Below are 23,883 nucleotides of genomic sequence, written 5' to 3' on the forward strand. Positions count from 1 at the left end.
TAATATGAAAGATAGAAATGAAAGGGGAGACTATATCGTAGATTTTTGCAACGAATATAATCTATGTATCATGAATACCTTTTTTAAACTACTTAAACTAAGATTATATACGTGTAAATCTCCAGCAGATACCTATCGTAATATTGTAACGAATCATTTTGTAGCCATCAGTGAGCGCTACAGAAATGCCGTAAACTCTGTAAAAACGTTTCCTGGTGCCGATGTTACATCTCACCACAGTCTTCTGTTGGCCGAATTAAAATGAAAGTTTAAACGGATAAAACAACAGCGATCTTTTAACAAACTATATATGGATTTTATTAGAAACAATAGTCATGTGATTGCAAACTATTTAGAGAGCAATTTTGAGAATAACGAACAACAAGAATCCATTGAGTGTCATTGAAATTAAATCAAAACGATTATAAACAGCTCAACCTTAAACTTAAAAGATAATCGAAAATGCAACAGTGGATGAACGATAAGATTTTGATTTTAATGGACAATAGACGCAAATTTAAGAATCAAAACGTCGAAATTTATAAACGAATTAATAAGGAGATAAGAACTAAAATACGAGCTGCAAAAGATACATACTTCGATAATAAATGTTTGGAAATTAAAGAGTTAATATGTATAAAAAAAGTAAAAGAAGCTACGAGTCGGTATAAAAAACAAACAAATAACAACGTTGATATTATCACTGATTTGGATAAAATAGACAGATGAAAAGAATATATTTGGGAACTATGAAAGGCCCAATCTTGAAATTAAAGAAGTAGTGACAGGACCTGACAACTATGGACGAAATTAAACGAGCAATAAATTAGTAAAGACCAGAGAAGTGACACAGAAGAACAAATAAGTGACACGCAGTTTGGGTTCCGCAATAACCTTGGAACCAGAGAAGCACTATTTAGTATTCAGGTTATAGTACAGAGATGCCGAGATGTTTCTAACTGTTTTATTGACTTTGAGAGAAATGATAGCTATTCTTCAGCAGGTAGGTATTGCTGATAAAGACTTACGTATCATTAAACATATTTACTGGCATCAGCATGCAAACATCAGAATTGACCAGGATAATTCTGCATTTTGTCCCCACTAATATTTAACATCTCTTCAAAATTCGTTTTCAATAAAGCATTGGATAGTGTTCAATGTTGTATCAAAATTAATGGCATCAATATTGATAATTTGAGATGATTTTACGCGGATGACACGGTGTTAATTGCAAATAGTTACGAAGATCTTCAACATCTGATTAATGGATTACTACAAAGTGTGATAAATATAGACTGAAGCTAAACACGACAGAGACAAAGGTTATGGTAGTCAGTAAAACGCCAATAAAACCAGAAATGATAACAACTTATGGAGAACAACTGGAGAGAACCAACAGTATCACTTACCTTAGTTGTAATCTAAATGAGAACTGGGTCGTGAGGAAAGAAATTAGAATATGTATAGAGAAGACCAGAACTGGTCAATATTTTGGCAATGTTATGGGTTACCAAAACAGATATAATATACTTCATTTAATAATACAAGGCAAGACATATGGAGGAAGAGGGCCGGCTAAAGACGAACGTCATGGCAATTTGAGGGAATGGTTTAACAGACGTTCATTCATTTTCCAAGCTGCCGTTGATAAAATTAATATATATTTTTTTAAATTTTATTAAAGAGGCAAACGTAGCTGTTAAATTATAGCCACAGCTAGACGGCAACGAACTCGTCTTTAGAGCTGATATTATAATAGCTTTGTCTAATTAAGCAGTACCGGTTACTCTTTCTCTGACGTAATACACTAAGCGCAGGAGGAAAAATAGATATCAACCATACGTAGAATACCATAAAGTCAACACATATTTACGAAGGATAAATGATAGAGAATACATGACAGATATTTAGTTACAACTTGTGAAACGTGGGGTCTGATATACACACAATTTACTTTCCAAATAAAATGTTAAAATGTACATTGTTTTAAGACCGTCGAGAAATCCTCTATGAAGAGCTATTCTTATCTAATGCCGAACAAAAAACACGAAAAAAATCATAAATGTGAGATCATCTTCAGCGATTGGCGTAGATGAGAAAAAAGCAGCTCTAAAGCAAATAAAATATAAATATCCAAGAAGAGAACAATGCACAACAGAATGGCTTGGGTTAACATTGAAAAAAAGCATAAAGTTCTGTTTATTCAATGCCCTGGTAGCTCAGAATTTTCGAAAGAATGGCACAATTCTTACTATTATACTATTCTGTGCAATCATAAAAAAAACTATTTTAGCACTATTATTTGCATATAATGCTTATTTCAAAAACATGCACGAAATATAATGTCCTTAGATTCTTAAAAATACATATGAGACCCTACGTTCCATGCTAAGGTTAATGACTCAATCAGAACTATCTGTATCCTTTTAAATAGCTATCGACACGGTTTAATATTCAGTAACACTAACAAATAAAATAAAATTCAATAGTTTAAGTAAGAGCATGCAAGTGTGGAACTGAAAATAAACTACACCAAAACCAAAATTAGGCGCGAAGAAACTAGATTAATATTCACTGTTCCTGATCAACTCATAAAAACATCAGTGATAGGAGCGAAGAAATTAATAGCATCACTGTTCATGATCAGCACATAAAAAACATCAGTGAGTATGTCTATTTAGTATATACCATAAAATTAGGTCAAGAAAATCAAAATACGTTAATCACGAGACTTATCCTACTATCAGCGCCAGCATTTGGAGAAATTGAAATATGTGTTAAAAAATAACGAGATTCCTGTAAAATTTAAAGCTAAGGAGGTAAGGTGGTATAATACATGTATGATGCCGTTTTTTATATATGAAGACCGCAACGCTTACTAGACACTATGCCAGAAGAGTTATAGTATCACAGAGAGTAACAGAAAAAAAATCTAGAGATTTTACTGTGGGACAGAAGTAGAATCGAAGATATCAGAAACACAACCATAGTTACGACAAAAATGAAATTAATTATGTTAGACCGGGCACATAGCAGAATAATCTAAAAATAGATGGGCTGGTAAAGAGTAGAGATGAAAACAAATGAAAAAATAGAGGCAGTTACTAAAAAAAGTTTAGATGATATTCGAGCTACAACATTGAAATTATTTTAGTATACATAAAAGATAAGTAAACCGTCTAATTTCTGCAAATACGATACACGAACATTTTATACGAAAAGAATAAAATTTAAATTTAGAGATCTTTCTGGTCAGTTTATAAAATGTAATGTAATGTTTATAATAAATTTATTTATTTTTTTAATTAAATTAAATTTTATTTATTTTTTTATTCGTTTTACTTGAACACAAATAACACTGGGCTGTAACCAAATCCTTTTCCACAAATTTTATCCTAAATATAAAGAGATAATAATGCTGTAAATCATTCTCTTTTGACCGAATCTATCACATCTAGATTTTCTGTTCTCATTTATTTTTAAAATGTTTTAAATTTATGATTTTCTTAATTTATTTATTGCAATAACACTATAAATGGTATATATACATTCAATATGGGTTTTAGCGAATAGTAAAATAAAAATAGATAGCTTATTATCGATTGATACGTGGAGTTGTGTGGTCTTCAAATTAAATGTGTGTGGGTCCTGGATGAGAATCCAATATTCCACTATACATTTGTTTTATAGATTATCGCAAAGCGTTCGATAGGGTTAAATGGCATCACTTACGGCCGATACTAAAAGAAGTAGGAAATACTTAATTTCGCTTATAACTGAATAATCGAACACACTACTGGAACAGTTAAAGTGCTTGAGACTCTCTCAAATGAATTCCATCCAGAACAAGATGTCAGACAATGATGTATACTGTCTTCACAATTATTTAATAAATCTTCTTTTTCTTATTGCGCTGTCTGCTTTCGAAGGTTGGCGATCCAAATGGCAATTGTAGCTTTGGAAACTGCTGCACGAAAGATTTTTGAGGATGATCTTCTTCCAATTGATCTTTTACCCTGCACTTTACCTTCCAATATGATTTGGAGTAATTCATATCTTTCACCTCTCAACACATGACCCAAGTATTGTTTTTTTTCTTTTTTTGATTATGACTCTGAGAGAGACGCCCAATAATCTAGCGATCCATAGCTCTCTTCAGGTGAATCTTGTCCACTACCTTTTTTGTAAGTGTTAATGTTTCCGCTCTATAAGTGAGTACAGGCAACACACATTGGTCAAATATTTTCCCTTTGAGGCATATGGTTGATATGGTTTCCAATTTAAATACATAGTTTAATTTACCAAAAATATTGTATGAATAGTGTATTATACTTAAGTACCATACAAGTACCTAAGTACACAAAAAACTCAAAAGAACAAAAACTTTAGAAGAAATTCGGAAAAATCTGGTATATCACATTACAACAGTAGACATTATTAAAAAATATCGTTTATGTTACTTTTCTCCGAGGAATAATTACGGACATACTTTTATTGTGGGTAATCTATTACATGTATTAGAAATAAACAGGGCACTGATAAAAAGAAAGTGTGAAGAACTCTGTGCGATCATATGTCAAAAGCCTAGCTACTCTAGAATATGAAATCTAAATTTGAAATGTTGAATGCATTAAAATTTATAAATTACAATTAAAAAAAATAGTTTTTTCCATTGGTTTAAAAGCTTTTCTTTAAATAAAAAGATCATCAAATCTTTCTGTCCTCGTTCGTTTGTAAAATATGGCAGCGTGATAAAATTTTTATTTGAATAGACCAAGGACGCAGGATAGGTTATAGGTGTTTTTTTTTTATAAAAAATACCAAAAGAATATATTAGAGAAAAGTTTTATTAGATATTTTATTGACTAATAAATACATAAACTAAGAGTAATACTTAGATTCTTAATCTCTACATTACACTTAATCCTTATACTTTATGGTGTGGCAATAAACAAAATGGAAATCCAGTTATTTATTAACGTTTGGCAAGTGCAAAGTCGAATATACCTTAATCGCTGGACAACCAAAACATTGTTTAAATAAATAGTTTTCAAAATTCTTTAAACAAACCTTTATAAATACGCAATTAAAAATTTGTACAATTTTTAGTTTTTATGTAAATACTCACATCAAATTAGATGCAATTTAATTGCTGAATGATTACTTTTTGAGCTAGAAATACAGAACTTGTATCATTATAGAAAGGTAGAATTAAATATTACCAACAGTCTGCATACAGAGACAGTGGAAATAAATGCAGGCACGAAAGAGGAATGTATCCACCCCCCACACTGCTGTTAATACCAACTGTAACATATATTTTTCAACTTACACAGTGGAATAAAAATTTATTGAAATCAAGAAAAATTGAAATGAAATTGAAATTATATTAGAAATAATCTACGATACGCCGACAATAATACTATCATAGCAGATAACAAGGAAAGAGTAGAAATGATTTGAAATACTATTTATCAAATGATATGCTCAAAAGTTATTGAGAGTACCAGTAGAGCGTCCCATATGCAAAAACAGTTAAAAATAAATACCCAGCTCAACTAAAGCTACCCAAGTAAATGATGTTTCAACTCAAGTAGCAACATTTGAATGAAAATTTACTCAGTATACATAAGACAGAAAAACGATCTCTCTCTCTTGTCATTTCCCCATTACTAGGGATCGTGATTTCTTCCAATATTTCTAACAATTTTTCTCCATTGGTCTCTATCTTCAGCTGCTCTGAGAGCTTCGCTGAATGAGTTTCCAGCTGAATTCTTAATTTATTCGGACCATCTAGTTGGTGATCGTTCTCTTGATCTTCTCCCCGGAACGTTTCCAGAAACAATTAATCTCTCCAAACTATCGTCACCTCCGCGAAACACGTGACCGAAAAATTGCAGTTTGGACAGTTTTTTTTAATCTCGAGTTGGTTTAGAATGGAAACGTTTATCCTATGAGCTGTCTAAGGTATGCGCAGCATTCTTCTCCAGCACCACATCTCAAAGGCATCAATTTTTTGGCGCTCGTGTCTGCGAAGAGTCCAAGTCTCTGCCCCGTGTAGAAATATTGAGAATATAAGGACTTTCATCAGTCTCATCTTAATATTTTGAGAGATAGATCTGCCTTTGCAAACTTTAGTTAGGCAACTCATCGTATTTTTTGCCATACCAATACGTCTAAGAACTTCTGCTTCACAGTTACCATCGTTAGTTATACTAGACCCGAGATAGACAAAACCGTCCACTATCAGTCCACTATCCACTGTCAGTCGAATAGTGTGGAATCTGTCGACCACCATTATTTTTGTCTTAGCTTTATTGATTTTCAGACGAACTTTATTGCTTTCGTACTTAACTCTTCACAGGAGATTAAACATTTCTTGCTCATTTACTGCTATAAGTGTAGTATCATCAGCAAATCGTAAATTGGAGATTTTCCTACCAGCCACTGTTACTCCACTGGCCCATTCATCTAAAGCCATCCTCATGAAATGTTCACCATAAATGTTGAATAAGTCAGGTGACAATACGCATTCTTGTCTAACACCTCTCTCAGTCTTGAATTGGTTTGAGAACTTCTGATCTAGTCATACTGCTGCTATATTGGACTGGTACAGATTTTTAATAAGTGTCACCAGGTGCATTGGTGTGCCCATTTCCATTAAAATGGACCACAGATTTATCCAGCTTACACATCAATTTGGTAGTTAAGGAAGTATATAATCATTAATCTGTTTTTGATGATAAGCAACAAGATTTTACTAGCATGTGTTATTATTGACCATGTGCGGTAGTTTTCACATCTGGTTCTTCTTCTTCTTTCAGTGCCTATTCGTTCCGAATATTGGCAATCATTCTGGCTATAATTATTTTATTGACTGATGCTTTAAATAGATTCGTTGTTGTTGTGGAGAACCATTTCCTCAGGTTCTTCAACCATGATATTCTCCTTCTCCCAATTCCTCGCTTTCCGAATACTTTACCCTGTAGGATTACCTTCAGTAATCTGTATTTAGTGCTGTTTCTCATTATATGTCCGAGATATTCCAACTTTCTCCTTTTAATGGTATACATCACCTCTCTTTCTTTGCCCACTCTTCGTAATACGGTCTCGTTGGTTATCTTGTCTGTCCATGATATCCTTAGAATTCACATCTGGTAGTAGTTCCTTTTTTGTGTAGCGGAAAATAAATTGAGGTACCCCAATCAGATGGCCATTTTCTCGAATTCCAAACAGCGACACAGATAAAATGGATGGTATGTAATTCTTTGTTACCTAGTAATTATAGTATTTCACCTGGTATTGAATCAATGCCTGGGGATTTCTTTAGTGTAGTCAGAGAGCCATTGATTTTCTGCTGGTACCTCGTTATTTTTATGTAACTGTCCACAGTAGTTCCGCCATGTTTCCAATATTTCGTCAGTATCGGTCTTTAGATTACCTTTATTATCTATTAAAGACCACGTTTGAGATTTAAATTCTCTGGTAAGGAGTTTGATTTTCTGAAATAAATCCCTCTGTTTATTTCGACAGCCATGTTCCTCCATATCTCTGCATATTTGAGAGATGTAATCAGCTTTGTCTTTGCGGCACTGTTTTCTGATTTCTTTCGATAACGCTCTGCATTCATCGTTTGTTCCGTTTCTAGTTTTATGTTTTTTTCTACGTTGAATCACAGTTCACGTATTATCGGATATCCACGGCTTACGGCCCGTGGAAACCGCTTCCTCACAGTCTTTTGCAGCTTCGATTATCTTATCTTTGAGATAGATCCAATTGCTCTAAGTGTCACTGTCTACTTGGTCTAAAGAAAAAAAAAAAAATGATAAATGGAAGAAAATATTTAACCATTGGACAACATGGAATTATAAAATGAAAAAGAGGACGATCAAATTTTAGGTGGCCAGATGACAAAAAAACATGCTGAAGCAGAATGAATAATATTCTAGAAGAAAGTAACGATACAGGAAAGAGGATGAAACCTATGGAAAAATATAGATGTTTCTGGTTGGTTAGATAGATACACGGTTAGGAAAAATCTTCAGCAGTCGATTTAAAATCTATTTGGTAGTAACGACGACGATATTGCTGGTTAAAATAGAAATCGCAACACGTCACGTCAAAGCATAAGTAGATCGAAAATATTGAAATGAAATATCTGAGAATTGTAGTGTGCAGACAATCATAAAATAAGGGGATTAAAAAATAATTAGGACTACGGAAAACATATATTCCTGTTTTTATTGTTAATAAAATATCGTTCAGATTATTTCATGTATCTTGGAAGTAACCGGTTCTTCGATATTTTTACCTCACTGTATTTTCCGTCGTTCAAGTTCAGCATTATATTATTCATAACCAGTTTATCAGTGATAAGTTTTTTAAGCTTAGCATGCACTGAGTCGGAACGGCACGGTGGGACGGTACGGATGGAATTTTTCAAAAATGGCACCGTCAGGACAGGACGATCCGCGCTTTAAGTTGTCCAAGAAAAGTCAGAAAGAAAGATTTTCGGGACATCCCGACATAACGTACCGATGATTCATCAGCTGTTCTGGCAGAGTGCGCAGTAATCGGTAGAGATGTTCTGTCATTTCAGGTGAGTTGTTATAAGCCGTCTAGAAATGTGCCAAGCGTACGTTTGTACTGTCCGTACCTTACCGTCCCAAACCAGTGCGCGCTTAGCTTAACTCATTAACTTATAATCTACACTAAACTTTTTGCAGCTATATAATTAAAAAAAGAACTAAGGAAGAAAGTTAAATTTCTCAGTAAGAAATATATGAAATATTAAACCCAAAAAAAGAAAACGTAAAGGTTTGTGTAAAGAAATATATACATTTTCGGCAGTGCTGTAAAAGCGATAATTTTTTTAAGTAATCTCGCACTTTCGTGGGCTATTATATTTCTACCAATATTTATAAACGTAAATTTATTTACAAAAGTTTGAAAAAAAAGTTTAATGCAATTTTTGTACAAAAAAATAGATGGGAATGAACTTATAATTTTGGTACAAAAATGTTATACCCTTTCTGTTCTTAGTATAAAATTTGTGTGTTCTGTTCTGTATCAATCATATAATATAATAACTTTCAATCAGAATAAAATGAATACGAATGCTTCCAAAACATTATAAATTAAGTTTACAGCAGAATTTGACAAAAGTAGCTGAAAAATAACTGAGAAATACAGGCAGTCTAGACATCGAAAAACATTGGGAAGAAATTAAAACAAAATTAATTGACATAGCAAGAAAGATCTTAGGCACAAAAAGAAACAAACAAAAAGAGAATGATTCAACAACGAGTGTAAAAGGCCATACAAAAAAGAAATAAGGAAGACAAGAAATATATGAATAGAAGAACCAGAGAAAGAAGAGCCAAGCTACCAAGATGCAAGACGGAAGGCCGATAAATATGCCGGACAGAGAAAAGAAAATATGAGAACGGTAATATATAGAAAATGGAAGAAAATCTCCAAAGCAACGATATAAGGGAAGCGTATAAATATATACGCAATTTAAGAGAAGGATGTAAACACCGAACAAATCTCCAGTGATCCGAAAGAAATAAAATCAGTCTGGAAAACCTATTCACAAACTCTCTAAGGACGTAAGAAAGAGCATATTATGGACATGTAACACATTGAGGGATACACAGAAAATATAAAACCAACGACGATGAAAGAGCTATTTACATTATATGGAGCTATATAAACAAGCAATACGAGCTCAGAAGAATAACAAGGCTGAACTAAAAATATTGTCGGAGAATATCAAACCGGTTATCGACAAGGAAGATCTACAACTGATCAGCTATTCATAGTGAAACAAATTCTAAACAAATAGTGGGAATACGACATTGACATCCCCAATATATTTATAGATTTCAAACAGGCGTACGACTTAATTAATAGACAAAAGTTATATCAAATATTGCATAGCTTTAACATCCCCAAAAATACATCCGACTAGTAAAAACAACAATGGACTCAACAATGGAGTCAACAGCAACTGTCGGTGTACTAAATGAGCTGATTGACAAATTTTCAATAGTCAAAGAATTAAAACAAGGAGACAAGCTGGCACTGAAACTATTTAACCTGACTCTTGAGTATGTGATAAGACAGCTGAATATAGGAAGAGTGATCTCCTAACAAATAAATCAATACAGATTGCTGCGTATGCCGATGCCATTAGCATTATGTCTCGCAGAACAAAGAAGATAGCAGAAATATATTAAATATATTAAATATATTATATAATTAAAAATAGGGACAGAAGAGACTGGACTAGAAATAAATATTCAAAAGACAAAAAAACTAACACAGGCAAGAGCTAGGGAAAACAGACGCACAGTTGAATTAGAGGACGATATTAAAACTGTAGAAAGTTTCACATATCTGGGAGTTACGTTAAACACGGATGGAACAGAAGAGCCAGAAATTCAAAGAAGAATAGTAAAGGGAAACAAAGCTTACGTTTCACTCGCCCATGTGTTCCGCTCCAAAAACACACACTGGACATCGCAAATCAAGGTCTACAAGACTATTATCAAACCAATGGTATGTTATGGATGCGAGACATGAGTGATGATAGAAGACACAAAACGAAAGCTGGAAGTCTTCGAACGAAATTAGGAAGATATTTACCCCTATTAACGAAAACGGTGTATGGAGATCTAGGTACAACCATGAACTTTACCAACTGTTCAAAGAGGCACCGATCTCCGAATTCGCTAAACTTCAGAGACTTTGATGGGCTAGTCATGTAGTGAGAATGGAGACAGGATTACCAAAAAGAGCCCTGCATAGTTAAATGCAGAGCGCAAGATCAAAAAGGAGGCCAAGGAAAAGGTGGGAGGGTGAAGAGGCAGTGGATGCGCAAAATTTGCTATACGTGAGAACCTGGGGAAGATTGGCGCGGGACCGGCAAGATTGGAGGAATAGTTGAAGGAGGCCAAGGCTCGATTTGGGCTGTAGTGCCATTGGAGAGAGAAAAATGGAGCTGAAAACTGTAATAAAATATGTTTTAGTATTAAGGATATAAATTATCTTGAACATATTGTATGAAATTTCAAAGAAATTGATTAAAAGACTAAACCGATTTCTGTCGTTTTTATAAGCTGTAAATACCAGCACTAAAAAATTCTGAGAACAAAACCTATTAGAATAATTTTGGTATATTTAAAGACAGATATTCGCTTCTGTAGATTCTTAAAGTCACTTAGTTAAAAGAATTCTTGACAAAGAAGAGGGAAAAACCAATCAACATTAATACAAAAACCACCAAAAAAGATAATTTAATAAAGACAGTAAGAACAAAGAAAAAAATTTAAAAAGATTAAAGTAAGTAAATTCTCTTGATCTCTCCAGATTTTTACATAGTTTCTCTTATGTTCCTTTTCCCACTTTTTTCCATTTCCCATTTTAGTATAGTTTTGAAATTCTACATTCTATTTTTAAATATATTTCTACATTTTTACCAGATATATAAACAAGTTAAGTTGCTTCTTTTCTATTCCTTTTATTATTGACTGCTGCTTCATTTTGTTCTTAAGTAGTCCTATTTCTACTCCCACTCCGTATTGTCTTCTTGGTGATTCTTCTTAAGTGATCGCTATCTGTTTAGTTTCTTTTTTTATTTTTACTATTTTTGCTACGACAATATTTATAATTTTTTTTTAGGTCGAAGTTCGGGTTATATCTTCTTCTTCTTCTTGATGTGCCTATCCGTTACGAATGTTGGCGATCATTATGGCAATCTTTATTATTATTCGGGTTATATCTTATTTAGTAATATTATTTTATTATATTCCGCTTGATTTTCTTGCCAAAGTTATCAATTATTTAGGTTTACGTGTTCACTACCTTCTTGGCTACCAAAATTGTGCTGTCCACATATAGCCTACATATAAGAATTTAAAATTGCATTATGAAAATAATTTGAATACATTATAGAAGATAACAATAAAATATATATTTTCCTTAGTAGTCATTGTAAGAATTCGTTTATAAAAATTGGTAAAAATCCATTTCTCACCCTGTCCTAATACTAAAGTTAATTTAATAAACAAACAAATCACAGACATCTATTAACATAAACTGGAGTATTTTATTCTATTGTGATACTGAAATGCACATTCGATTGGATTATGTTTGCACATCTATATACATATACACTGAGTAACTAAATGAATGTGTCGGTCAATGACAAAATTTTCAATTTTTAATTTAACTGAGCTGCCACCGTGCTTCAAAGGGTACGTTAAGTGGTCATTGTCTTGTTAGGGGCGCTAGACCGCAAAACCCCAACACTAGAGGCCAGAAAGTTACACGAACTTTACTTTACTTTAAGTATTAGATGCCTATAACTTGGCATTTGTTATTGTAGAATAGAAACTGGTTTAGTAGACCAAAATATTCTTTACAGGTTATTTTACATAAAGTGAATACTATTCAATAATGTTATTACAAAATCGTTCCTTTATGTTATCGTTGGATATCCGATACCAATTTGTAAAAACGTTTATTTATTCCATATTGCTATACGGAGTGGAAACATGGACTCTCGGAATTACAAGTATGAGGCGTATAGAAGCCTTTGAGATGTGGGTTTTCGAAGGATGCTGAAGATCTCCTGGACAAAGCACGTGACCAACAACGAGGTGCTAAGAAGAATGGGTACTGAGAGAGAACTCCTAAATATTGTAAAAAACAGAAAAACGAGTTATCTAGGACATATTTACAGAGGAGAAAAATATAACTTCCTACGACTTATAATGAAAAGGAAAGTGGAAGAAAGAAGAGGTCCAGGTAGAAGAAAATGCTCCTGGTTGAAGAATGTTGGAGACTGGACAGGCATGGACACACATTTGATACTAAGAACAGCTCAAGATAGGAAGCAATTTGCTGTAGTTATATCCAACCTTCAGTAATGGAGAAGGCACCTTAAGAAGATGTTATAGTAGCGATCTAATTTGACAAAAATGCTTAAAATTGTTCACCACTCTCCTGAACTTTCGAGAAGTTATTATACTAGCTTAAAATTTTACTATTTGGTGTCCATTCGTTTATACAGTGTACATTACATTTTTTTCCAATGTCTTCATTTATCTTTCGACCTCTCAGTGTATTTCCTGTAATTCTTCTGTTTTGGCACTTGCATCTCTGTCGTTTCCAGTAATCTTTCTGTTGTGGCTAAATAGAAAAAAAAAATAGAATAACCACACCAGCAAAATTAGGAAGACACCTGTGGTCAAAATAGCAAGAGATAAATCACCAAGTACCAATCGGCAGAAGTATCGGACGACCGCGGAAAAATGGAGTGACAACCTTCCATAGAGGCATTAATCCGCCAATGAACAAGAAGAATTTCTTATAAGAGGAAGAAGAAAAAAAAAATTTTGCTCAAATATTTAACTACAAAAAGCAGATTCAGGAAGGACATAGTCTGATAGATACTAAGTTGTTTTTGGTTGATACTAAGGAGTTATTCAAAAATTTGATATCAATGTTAATAAAAATTTTTTTTTTAGTTTTTAGTTTTAACCTATATCCCAATGCAGAGCGTTAAGTAAATGGAGTTTAAGTTGAAAATATCACAAAAAATACATATTTAGAAACTATCATAATGGCCAAATTAGATCCAGACACAGAAATAAAACGCAACAAAACGAATAGCAATGACCAAAATCACTTTTCTAAAAATGAAGAAATTTCTGTGCTATAACCATTTTAGTTTCAAACTAAAACAATGAATGATTAAGTGCTATTTGTGGCTCCGTATTCTTGTATGGAACAGAAGTGTGGACCGTAAAAGTATCAGACATGAACCAAATTAAAGCATTAGAAATGTGAAATTACTTAGAAGGGTTAAACACAGGAAATGTCGGAAAAAATATACCATATTTATTTAATAAACATGCCTCTGAACTATATTTCTTTGTAAATATTTTTACTTTACCGCAAAAAAGGTGGAATTTTCGTAAACTCAGAAATTACAGATCCTTTCATATTTATTCTAAAAGGGATTATTTACATATCTGAGGGGTCAATCCGTCGCAACAGTGTCGGTACAAAACAAACAATTTAAATCGATCCCTTTGCACACCTGCATATAGCAATCAAACGCTTTTTGTCTATATTATTTACGTAATACCCGAAGTGCTAATCTTAGGTGTCAGTAATCTAGGTCAAAATTCCTTTTATGGTCATGAAAAAATGCAGGTGTGTGGTCGAACTACACACCTGCATTTTTTTGGTTCTATTCTCACCAAGAGGTTTTATTAACCGGTCGTAAAATATTTCATTGCTTTTGAATTTACTAAACCATAAAAAAGATAGTTTAAAATCTCTATAAAATGCTGGTTCTTTTCCTATAATAAGACAATCTCTAGTTCGCAGTCGGACAATTATTTCGACGCTCTATTACTCATTCCCTTAATAGATTACTCTTAATCGCAACTAGCTCTATGCATAAATTCACCTCGATGTCCTCACACACAACATTTCGTCCTTAGTAGGACACTCATCTTGACGCTCTATACGCATTATATATCGCAGTTTTTAGTTGATAGAACCATATCTCTCCTTAGGGCATATCTCGATCTACCTACGTAATAAACGTACATACTCGACATAGCAAAGGTGTAATTTAAACATATAAAAGTGCTAAATCAACTATGCTCAAATAAAATAAAAATACCTAACTAGAAATCTACTATTACTTCAACATCGACTTGTACCTTGTCTCGACGATGATTTATTAATTGAAGTTTTTCATAATGATTCACTTAGAAGTTTGGTTCTGGTCTTATGTTGGAGGAAAGGATATTCATAACCGATACATAAGACTAGAACTAGTTCTTATAGGAAAATAGAAGTTCAAAGAGGTGTAGAAAGAAAACAGGTTTCTTGGCTAAAAAATATTCGTGAATGGATTCAGATACCAAATGCGATCAAGATCGCAATGGCGATCGTCAACGTTGGATAATTATGACACGTAAAGAAGAAAAAAAAAAGGACTTATGCCATTACTCTTCTCCAAGTAGGTATAACTTATCAGAAGCACCGTAATTATTAGACAGTTTGGAAAAATTTATATAATATTGTATAATATAATCTGACATACTCCAACACTCATGAGATAACATTTTACGGTTGGTTCCGATTAAATTGTTTTATACACGTATATAAACATGCAAACAAACTATAAATTATTACATTATAATTTGCTTTTATTTTACTTGCCTATATTACAAAATTATAAAATAAATGCCAAATATTGATACCCTTCTGGTTGCTGCTAACACTATTTAAATTATATCTGGAGATGCAACCCCATTAACTTATATAAGCTAATTTTTGCTTAACAGATGGGGTAAAAAAATGAATCTGTTGTCATAGATTAAAAAGAAATACACAAAACAGGGTTTACTACTTTTTTATTATTATTGAAACATCATTCAATCTTTAAAATTCTGTGTCTTCAGTTTATAATTATTGAGTTAAAGTTTTTTATTTGTCACTTTAGTTTTATAATGAAAATTATAATGGAATAGAATTTAAAATACAAACAAATAGCAGTAACTAATTTTTATAAAATCGCTATATGGTAATCACCAAGTGTGGATTTTTGACAAGAAAGACATCGCTGTGAATAACAGTAGCTTCAGTCACAGGATAAGGCTGCAAAATCACTTTTTAGTAAAAGTTTCTACATACGGACAACATTATTATTTATTGCATTCAGTTATGAAGTTTTAAATGCAACAATGCAAGGAATTAAATTAAACATATTATTAAGGAGTTGTGTTTAATAGTTTAAGATACGCAGACGACACTGTGGTACCGGCTGAATAGGAAGAACATCAAAAGACACTGATGAATGTCCCGTCGGAATCGAGATGGGGATGAATGATAGAATGGGGCTAGAGATAAACTTCTCAAAAACCAAAACTTCAGTTTTAGACCGTGGAAGTTACATGCAAAATAGCATGAAAATAGTTATCGACGATACTAACCTCCAAAACGTCCACAGATATCTAAGAAGAGAAGAACATACACAATATATCTAGGTAGAGAAATTAGCAATTACCTGGACTACCGAAAAGAGATTAGGGGACGCATTAAAATCGCAGGACCGGTTATGTAACATAAAAAAATTATTTCTATGCTACTTGAAGTTGGACATAAGGGTAAGACTTTGGACACGAAAGTGCTACGTTTGATCCTTACTGCTGTACGAATGTAAAACGTGCACGATGAAGCAGGAAGATTTAAAAAAGGTGCAAGTGTTTGAAATGTGGCTCTACCGATCTAAGAATTGGCTTGACCAACGCAGAAGTGTCTTAAGAAAAAAGAATACTCAGTCACAACTACCCCGCACTATTAAAATGAGAAAAACGGCTTACCTCAGTTATATAAATCACCACATTGAGTACGAACAACTACACTGACCTTGAAGGCAAATATAGATGGAAGAAGAAGTATAAGTCGCAATAAGAAATCTTGACAGAGAAATATAAGAGAATAGTGGTCACCAACCTCAACAGAGATGACACATAGGAGCAGGACATTCATAGCAACCATCTACCTAGTAATATTTAAGTATTGCAATTGACGACCATTGATTATCTAACTTAAAACAACACATGGCAATCTTTTTTGAGTAAGATAATGTATTAAAAAATCTCAAAAAACACGTGCGATTTGAACAAGTAAAAGTGAATAGATATTTTCATTTTATTTTCATGTATCTACAAGCCCTTTTGTGGTTCACCGTGGTATACACGTTTTATCAAGACTGTAGGGTATGTATAAAGAGCCAGAAAAAAGGTTGCAAAATAAAAATGACGTTTTTTTTATTCGAAATTTCATTGAGACCCATCTACTGCTAGAGACCTGTTTAATAATCTAAGGATGGCAGAAAAGAAACTTTCGGTTAATACTCAAAGTGCGCAACAGTAAGATGCTTAAGATCGCCACTGGATCTATACGTTAGCACTTAACAAGTCAACCAATTCGGTGATGGATCTGCGATAGTTCGGGCAAAACTTAATTTAGACAACTGAATCGACGCTAAAATCATTTATCAAAAGGATATCAGTATAATTCTTATCTTAGAATAATTATAATTGTATTAATACTTAGTTTCTTGAGGACCTGAAGATGCTGTAAAAGTTTGTAAACAGCGAAACCAGTAGCCCATTCCCTTTTTTAACTTTAATAAAACCTATTACGGATTGTGAGTGGAAGACTTATTTCCCTAACATTCCTGAATATGTGCCCACCCCAGCAAAGCCTTTATCATTTAATAAAATTTAATTTTTTTCTTGGCTTATTGACAATATAATGTCAATAATCCTTTATTTTGTTGATTTATCACAATGTTCCTTAAAATATTGTTGATTATAAAGGGGGAGACATTATAAACACAGAAAACACAAACCTTTTGTACTTAAATATCTGCCTGCTAAAACAACTATAATTGAGATAAATAATTGATACTTATCATTCATCATTTATCATTTCATAATTTATCATTTCTTGTCATGTTCTATCTTGTTTCTTTTATATGCAAAAGACACAAAACTTTTATACCACTCGCTCAATCATTTGTTCATATTTAGGTATTATTACTAAGTTTTCCTCTCTTCAGTACTTTTGACTACCTAAACAATTTTCATATTATCCAATCACAGCTTCTTATTCTAACGATTCTTGCGCTCTTCGACACGATTCACAACAGTGAGTGACGTAGTAAGGATAATGACACAATCTTGCCTGTACAGCTAATTTGCATTTATGGATTTTGTCAACGCAGTATCCTGAAACACATAAAAATTTATCAAGCTTATTTATTGTATTTTAGAAATGGCAAAAACAGTATGGATACGTATTTACACAAAAAAATGCAGTTGCATCACACCTGAAAAATAGATAATGTTCGATTGATTACGCATTGTTCTGTTCGCGAATATTTGCCCTATGTTTCAGTATATGAAAAAAGAATCTTATGTGAATTATGTCAAAATTGTTAAATTGATTATTGGATATGGTGCATGGCCGTCATGAGGATACGATGACGGTCATGCCGCCGAGCTAGTTTGTGCCAAGAATATTAAGTTTATTTGAAATTATTTTAAACATCCTTATAAAAAAGTAAATTTTTAGTTAACGTATGTAAAAGCACGACTCTTTACTGTGTTTGTTCGGTGGAATTGTTGAAGTTTAACGTTACGTGTGAAAGAAAAAATTTTTTAGTGTTACAGCGTTGAGAAATTTATTCCTGGTTGTGCATTGCCTACAGAAAGACAATCCAAAAAAAACGAAGAAAAAGAAGAACGAAAGTTAAATTGATTATTTATCGGCGAGGATATAATTGGTGGATATATTATAATAATACACGTAAGTAGTAAGTAGTAGACTACATTATCATGAACCACAAAAGCTCGATCAAAGTGAAAGACACCAGAGTGAAAAGAGGGGCAGAGTGTGGAACAGATCACAAACTTGTGGTGGCATGGATGGAATTCCCCTATATCTGGACAAAACAAAAACATATATCGATTGTTACAACGGGAACGACAATAAACGAAAAGAGGCTCAAATTACATCTATTGCAGGAAGAATCAATAAAAGATTTATACAAAAGAAGACTAGACCAAAAACTAGAAGAATTCAGATATGACACGTTAGATGAAATGCATGAACACATAAAAACCTGCCTGATTTCAGCGGCCTTAGAAGCTCTTGGAGAAGACGACCAAAGGTACACCCATCAGAATATCAAATTAAGGGAAGACACATTGAAATGCATAAAAGAAAAGAAAAAACTACACATAAAATACCTAAACACCAAAAAACAGGAAGACTTAGACCTATATAGAGCGAAAAACAGAGAGGTAAAGAAAAGAGTAACAAATGAAAAGAACGAACGATGGGAACAAGCATGCACAGAGATAGAACGATATATCGGAGGAACGAGAAATTCAGAATCATGGCGAATATTAAAAGCACTTCAACGAAATAAGACAGAGAAAACCCAGATCGGCAAAATTAGTGAAAACGAGTGGCAAGAATACTACGTAGAACTACTTACAGAAAACCGTCCCCAATTTCAGGAAGAGAATATAGAACATGCAGGAAATGGGGCATACGACCAGATAGAAATAAGCCTGGCAAAAGTTAAGAGAGCAATCAAGACATTGAAGAACAAAAAAGCCAAAGGACCCAGAGGAATACCAAACGAACTAATTAAAAACGGAACGGAAAAGTTATTCCGCATGCTACATAGAATGTTCGAAAGAGGACTAAATGGAGAAGAAATACCTGCGGAATGAACACAAGCATACATCACATCCATACATAAGAAAGAAAACAGGAAAAAATGTGAAAACTATAGAGGAATTAGTATAATATCGTCGGTAGGTAGACTTTACGGGAAAATTATTAAGGAAAAACTAGAAACTGAAATAATAGGAAAAATTGGATAAGACCAAGCAGGGTTCACAGTAGGAAAATCATGCCTAGATCATACGTACACATTAGAACAACTGATAGAGAAGAAAATGGCAAGAGGTAGACCGGTCCATCTGGCCTTTGTTGATCTAAAGAAAGCATATGACTCAATACCTAGAGTCAAATTATGGGAAGCAATGAATGATCTCGGAATCCGACAAACACTAATAAAAGCAGTTAAAGCACTATACAAAGAAAACAAAGTAGCTATTAAATGTGGAAATAAAGCCTACAATCCATTTAAGACGACAAAAGGACTTCTACAAGGCTGTGCTACGTCCCCTACTCTGTTTAAAATATTCTTGGAAAAGACACTCAAACCATGGAGGAAAAAGTGCGAAGGAATGGGCATACCAGTAAGAGACGAATACCTATACACCTTAAGTTTTGCCGACGATCAAGTAGTCATCGCACAAGATGAAGAAGATCTCAGCTTTATGCTCAGAAAACTAGAAGAAGAATATAAAAACAACGGAATGAAAATAAACTTAGAGAAAACCGAATACCTAACAACTGAAAACAAGGATATGAGAAACCTAGAGATAGACGAGGGATGACAAATAAATGGAACAGATAAATTCAAGTATTTAGGAACCATATTATCGAACCAGGGAACAACAGAAGAAGATATAAACAACAGACTGAGACAAAACTAAACTCAGTGTTGTGGGATAAGAACATTACGATAAAGACAAAAAAGAGAATATATAATACCCTGACAAGAAGTATCCTGACATATGGGTCCGAAAACTGGACAATAAACAAGAGAAATAGAGGTAGAATAAGAGCAGTAGAAATGGAGTTCCTGAGGAGAAGCTGTAGACTTACAAAAAGAGACAGAATTGTGACACACAGAGTGGAATCAGACATAATCGACTATATAGAGGAGAAGAGACTATCCTGGTACGGCCACGTCAGAAGAGCGGACAGAGGACGCTGGATAAACAAAATCACAGAATGGAGCCCGATTGGAAGAAGAAAGAGAGGAAGACCCCGAAGGTCATTCAGAGATGAAATCGACGAGGCTATAGAGAAAAGAACCCTGCGAGATGGAGACTGGAATGACAGGGAAAATTGGAGAAAACGGTTGAGTGAAGGAAGACAGTGAAAACTGTGGAAATCCTTAGTAGTAGTAGTACGTAAGTAGCACCTCTTACCAAGAGATGGCAGTAGGGCTGCAACTGTCTTGAATATACATTTTTAACCTAGCTCGCATATTGTAGGATTAGGTAAGAAAATGTCTCGCAAAAACAGAATTGATTTGAAGGCTTTCGCACGTCTTATATGCTCTTATACACGTACATGCTCTTATAAACTATATGCTTCTTTTACTATGTTCTGCATACTTCAATGATTATGTCATTATTTACCGTTGCTTTGTTGTCAGTTCTATTTTCTGTCAAGATTTTCAATGTTGTGTTAATGCTTGTGTTATAATAGAATGCATGCATTGCTTATAATAGAATGCATGAAAATAATATTTAAAAAAAAATTATTTTGAATAATAAAAGTTTTTTGTACTACAAATCACAAAATTTATTTCAACTCGATACATCTAATGCAGTTTTGCATTTTTGGGGATAGCGAAAGAGGTAAAGATGCATTGTTTCTTGTTGGAAATCACACCATATTCTACTTCTATTTCCATTTGTTCTGTTCTATTGTCTTTGGACAACTCATTAATGTATTCTGCTCATCTTTTTATATTCAACGCCAGTTTCCCACTTGTATCTTTCAGTATTCGCGGTTTTCTTTTTGAGTGAGTTAGTTCTTTAATTCTTCTTCTTCCATTAAATCTAAAATTTCCTCCGTCATTAATTGTTTCTTTTTATATCTAGTTAATGTCAGAACTTCTTTATGCCTTTTATCTATATGTGTCTTTATTAATAACCATTTTATATCAGTTTCAGTATGTTGCAGAGTTTGTTCTTTAACATTCATTAATCGATTATTGATTTTATCTTTCAGGCGGTGTCTTATGAGTGAGTTCGTTGATTTACTTGTATCTATTTGTGCAATTGTTGTTCTCTGTTTTATTATTTTCATTTTGAGCCTAATTTTGGTCACTTCTGGGTTACGATCTGTTCCTATATGGCACTTGGATATATTTTTGCTGACATAATTCCGTTCTTGTATCTTTGTCTAACATATAGTCTATTTAGCTTTTTACAATTCTCTCTTCTTGATCTGCTGGTGACTTCCATGTGTACCGCCTGCTCTTTTTCAGTTAACAACAATGTGTTCACTATAACAAACTTATTGTTTTCTCAAAATGCTATAAGCCTATCACTCCTTTCATGGACTAAAACATAGCTGTATATATACATACAATGTAATGTTGATGTATGTATAAATTTCTTTTAGGTCTCAGTTTGGAAAAGTCTGTGATCCCTTTAAAATCTAAAATTTGCAATCTATAGTCATCTTAAGGATCGTAAATAAGTAAATAAATCAAGTTGGCTAAATATGTCTTACGTATTTTTTAAGTTCTTTTTTGCAAGAAGCATATTAACAAATTATTTATAAAATAATTTTCCCAAAATATTAAGGATGTAGAACTATTTCTTTTTCTTACAATATCACGTTCACGACAAACGTTGGCTATCGTCAGCGCAATCTCTATTTTCTCAAAAGCTTTTCTAAATAGAGTCATTACGCTATCCATTGTCTAAGATTCTTTAGCAAGGACCTGGAGCTTTCTTTCCTTGAATATTTCCTTCTCTTATTAATGTTAGGAGTTAGTATTTGTTATTTCTGAAGAAGTGGCCGAAGTATTCAAGCTTGCGTCTTTTTATAGTAAATGAAACTTCATCTTTCTTATCCAATCTTAGAGGAAGTTATTCGTTACGAACGTGATTCACCCATGATATGCTGAACATCCTACGTAGCACCACATCCCAAAGGCTACCAGTTTTTTATATATGGCATTAGTTTATATGTAAAAAGCCAGAGTTCGAGCTTCCACGCCATAGTACAAAATGATCAATGCATAGCAGAGCACCACACGAGTTTGTAACGTCGATCTAAGATCGCGACTACGCAAAGCTGGGTTTATTTTGAGAAATAATGTACTGACTTGTCCGATTCTTGAGTAAAACTATTCACACAATTAATTTTAATAATGAAATATTATTGCGTAATATTACTTACTTTTAACCAAACTACGTGTACCTTTTATTGAAAGCGTGAAAGGAAAAAAATCATCGATATAAATATTCTAGTTTATGATTAAATTCATATAAATAAAGTATACGATGTTCCAAGGCAGATATTAAAAATAATATTACTTACGATCAGTTGGTTCATCGTGGACTGGTTTGTATCTTCCTTTATTGTCCGCCTCGCAGGAACAAGTTCTCTTTCCTACCGGTTTGTCGTTTTCTGGACATCCTTCAACGTCCCTTCCATATGGATCCATACATCTAATTTCTCTTCTTTGAACACCCACAGGACAGGTACCTAAACATGGCTCTTTATAATACTTTTCTTGTATTTTAAACACAAATAACTTTTAAAAGATTCTCTCTAGTATCAAAATGTCAAACTTGAATCCAATTTTTAAAATTATCATAATTAGTTAGTAAATTGCTTGACTAGCAATGTTTAATAATATAAAAATTAAAGAATATAAACTTCCTATGCCTCAGTATAACTATCAAATAAAAAGTATTTATCTCTTTAATTTTTTATTTTATTATGTGAAAAAGTCTCTAGAGTTAAAGTAGCAGAGTAACCGGTAGGGCTCCGCTGGTAGCCATAATAAATTAAATAAAGTAACCTAAGACAAAAATAATTTACCACAACGAATTGCCTACACATAGGTTTAACGAGTAAATAAGTATACGTCACTTTATAAAATAATTATATTTTTAAATAAACACCCGGCTATTAGGACCAAATGTTATACATATACCACCATTCGCTCCCGGACTATAATGAATCAATTAATCTTGGTTCGTCACGCCGCTTCTCATGGACGAGTAGTTCGGTGGAAAGTTTCTGGGAAATTCGAGATGATTTGATAGTTGTATAATACAAAAATTATATTTTTTGTTTCAGATAATTAATTAATCACGCATACCGCAAAATTTGCTCGCACCACGTTCAGTATTTTATGTTCGCATGTGTTGCGTGAAAAGATTCTATTTTTCATACAGCTTCCATATCAAATTTGTATTATTGTATTAAAGAAGAATGGAGCGGTAACTTAAAAGTGTAGAGATATAATTCAAATTATACACGGATGGTCCACAAGTAGTTCGCTTGAATGATGCGTCAAGATCAAATCAAATAGATATAATGGCAATAGTGTAGCATTTGTAAATTCCTTGATATATATTGAAATCCCCTTGTATATGT

The 23,883-nt window shown here is 33.2% G+C and overlaps 1 protein-coding gene across 1 annotated transcript in view; it reads right to left on the reverse strand.

Moving 5' to 3' along the window:
- Positions 1-4,832: 4,832 nt before the first annotated feature.
- The window catches only part of LOC140434951 (ADAMTS-like protein 4), a 1,118,363-nt gene continuing 1,099,312 nt past the window's right edge, over positions 4,833-23,883 (reverse strand). Inside the window, exons 13-14 of the mRNA XM_072523593.1 lie at positions 22,816-22,983; positions 4,833-17,831 (exon numbers count right to left, since the gene is read on the reverse strand). Of these exons, the coding sequence (XP_072379694.1) occupies positions 17,710-17,831; positions 22,816-22,983 (290 nt within the window). The 3' untranslated portion in view covers positions 4,833-17,709. The remainder of the gene's footprint in view (positions 17,832-22,815; positions 22,984-23,883) is intronic.

The sequence above is a fragment of the Diabrotica undecimpunctata genome, chromosome 2 (assembly GCF_040954645.1).
Source record: "Diabrotica undecimpunctata isolate CICGRU chromosome 2, icDiaUnde3, whole genome shotgun sequence".
NCBI lineage: Eukaryota > Metazoa > Arthropoda > Insecta > Coleoptera > Chrysomelidae > Diabrotica > Diabrotica undecimpunctata.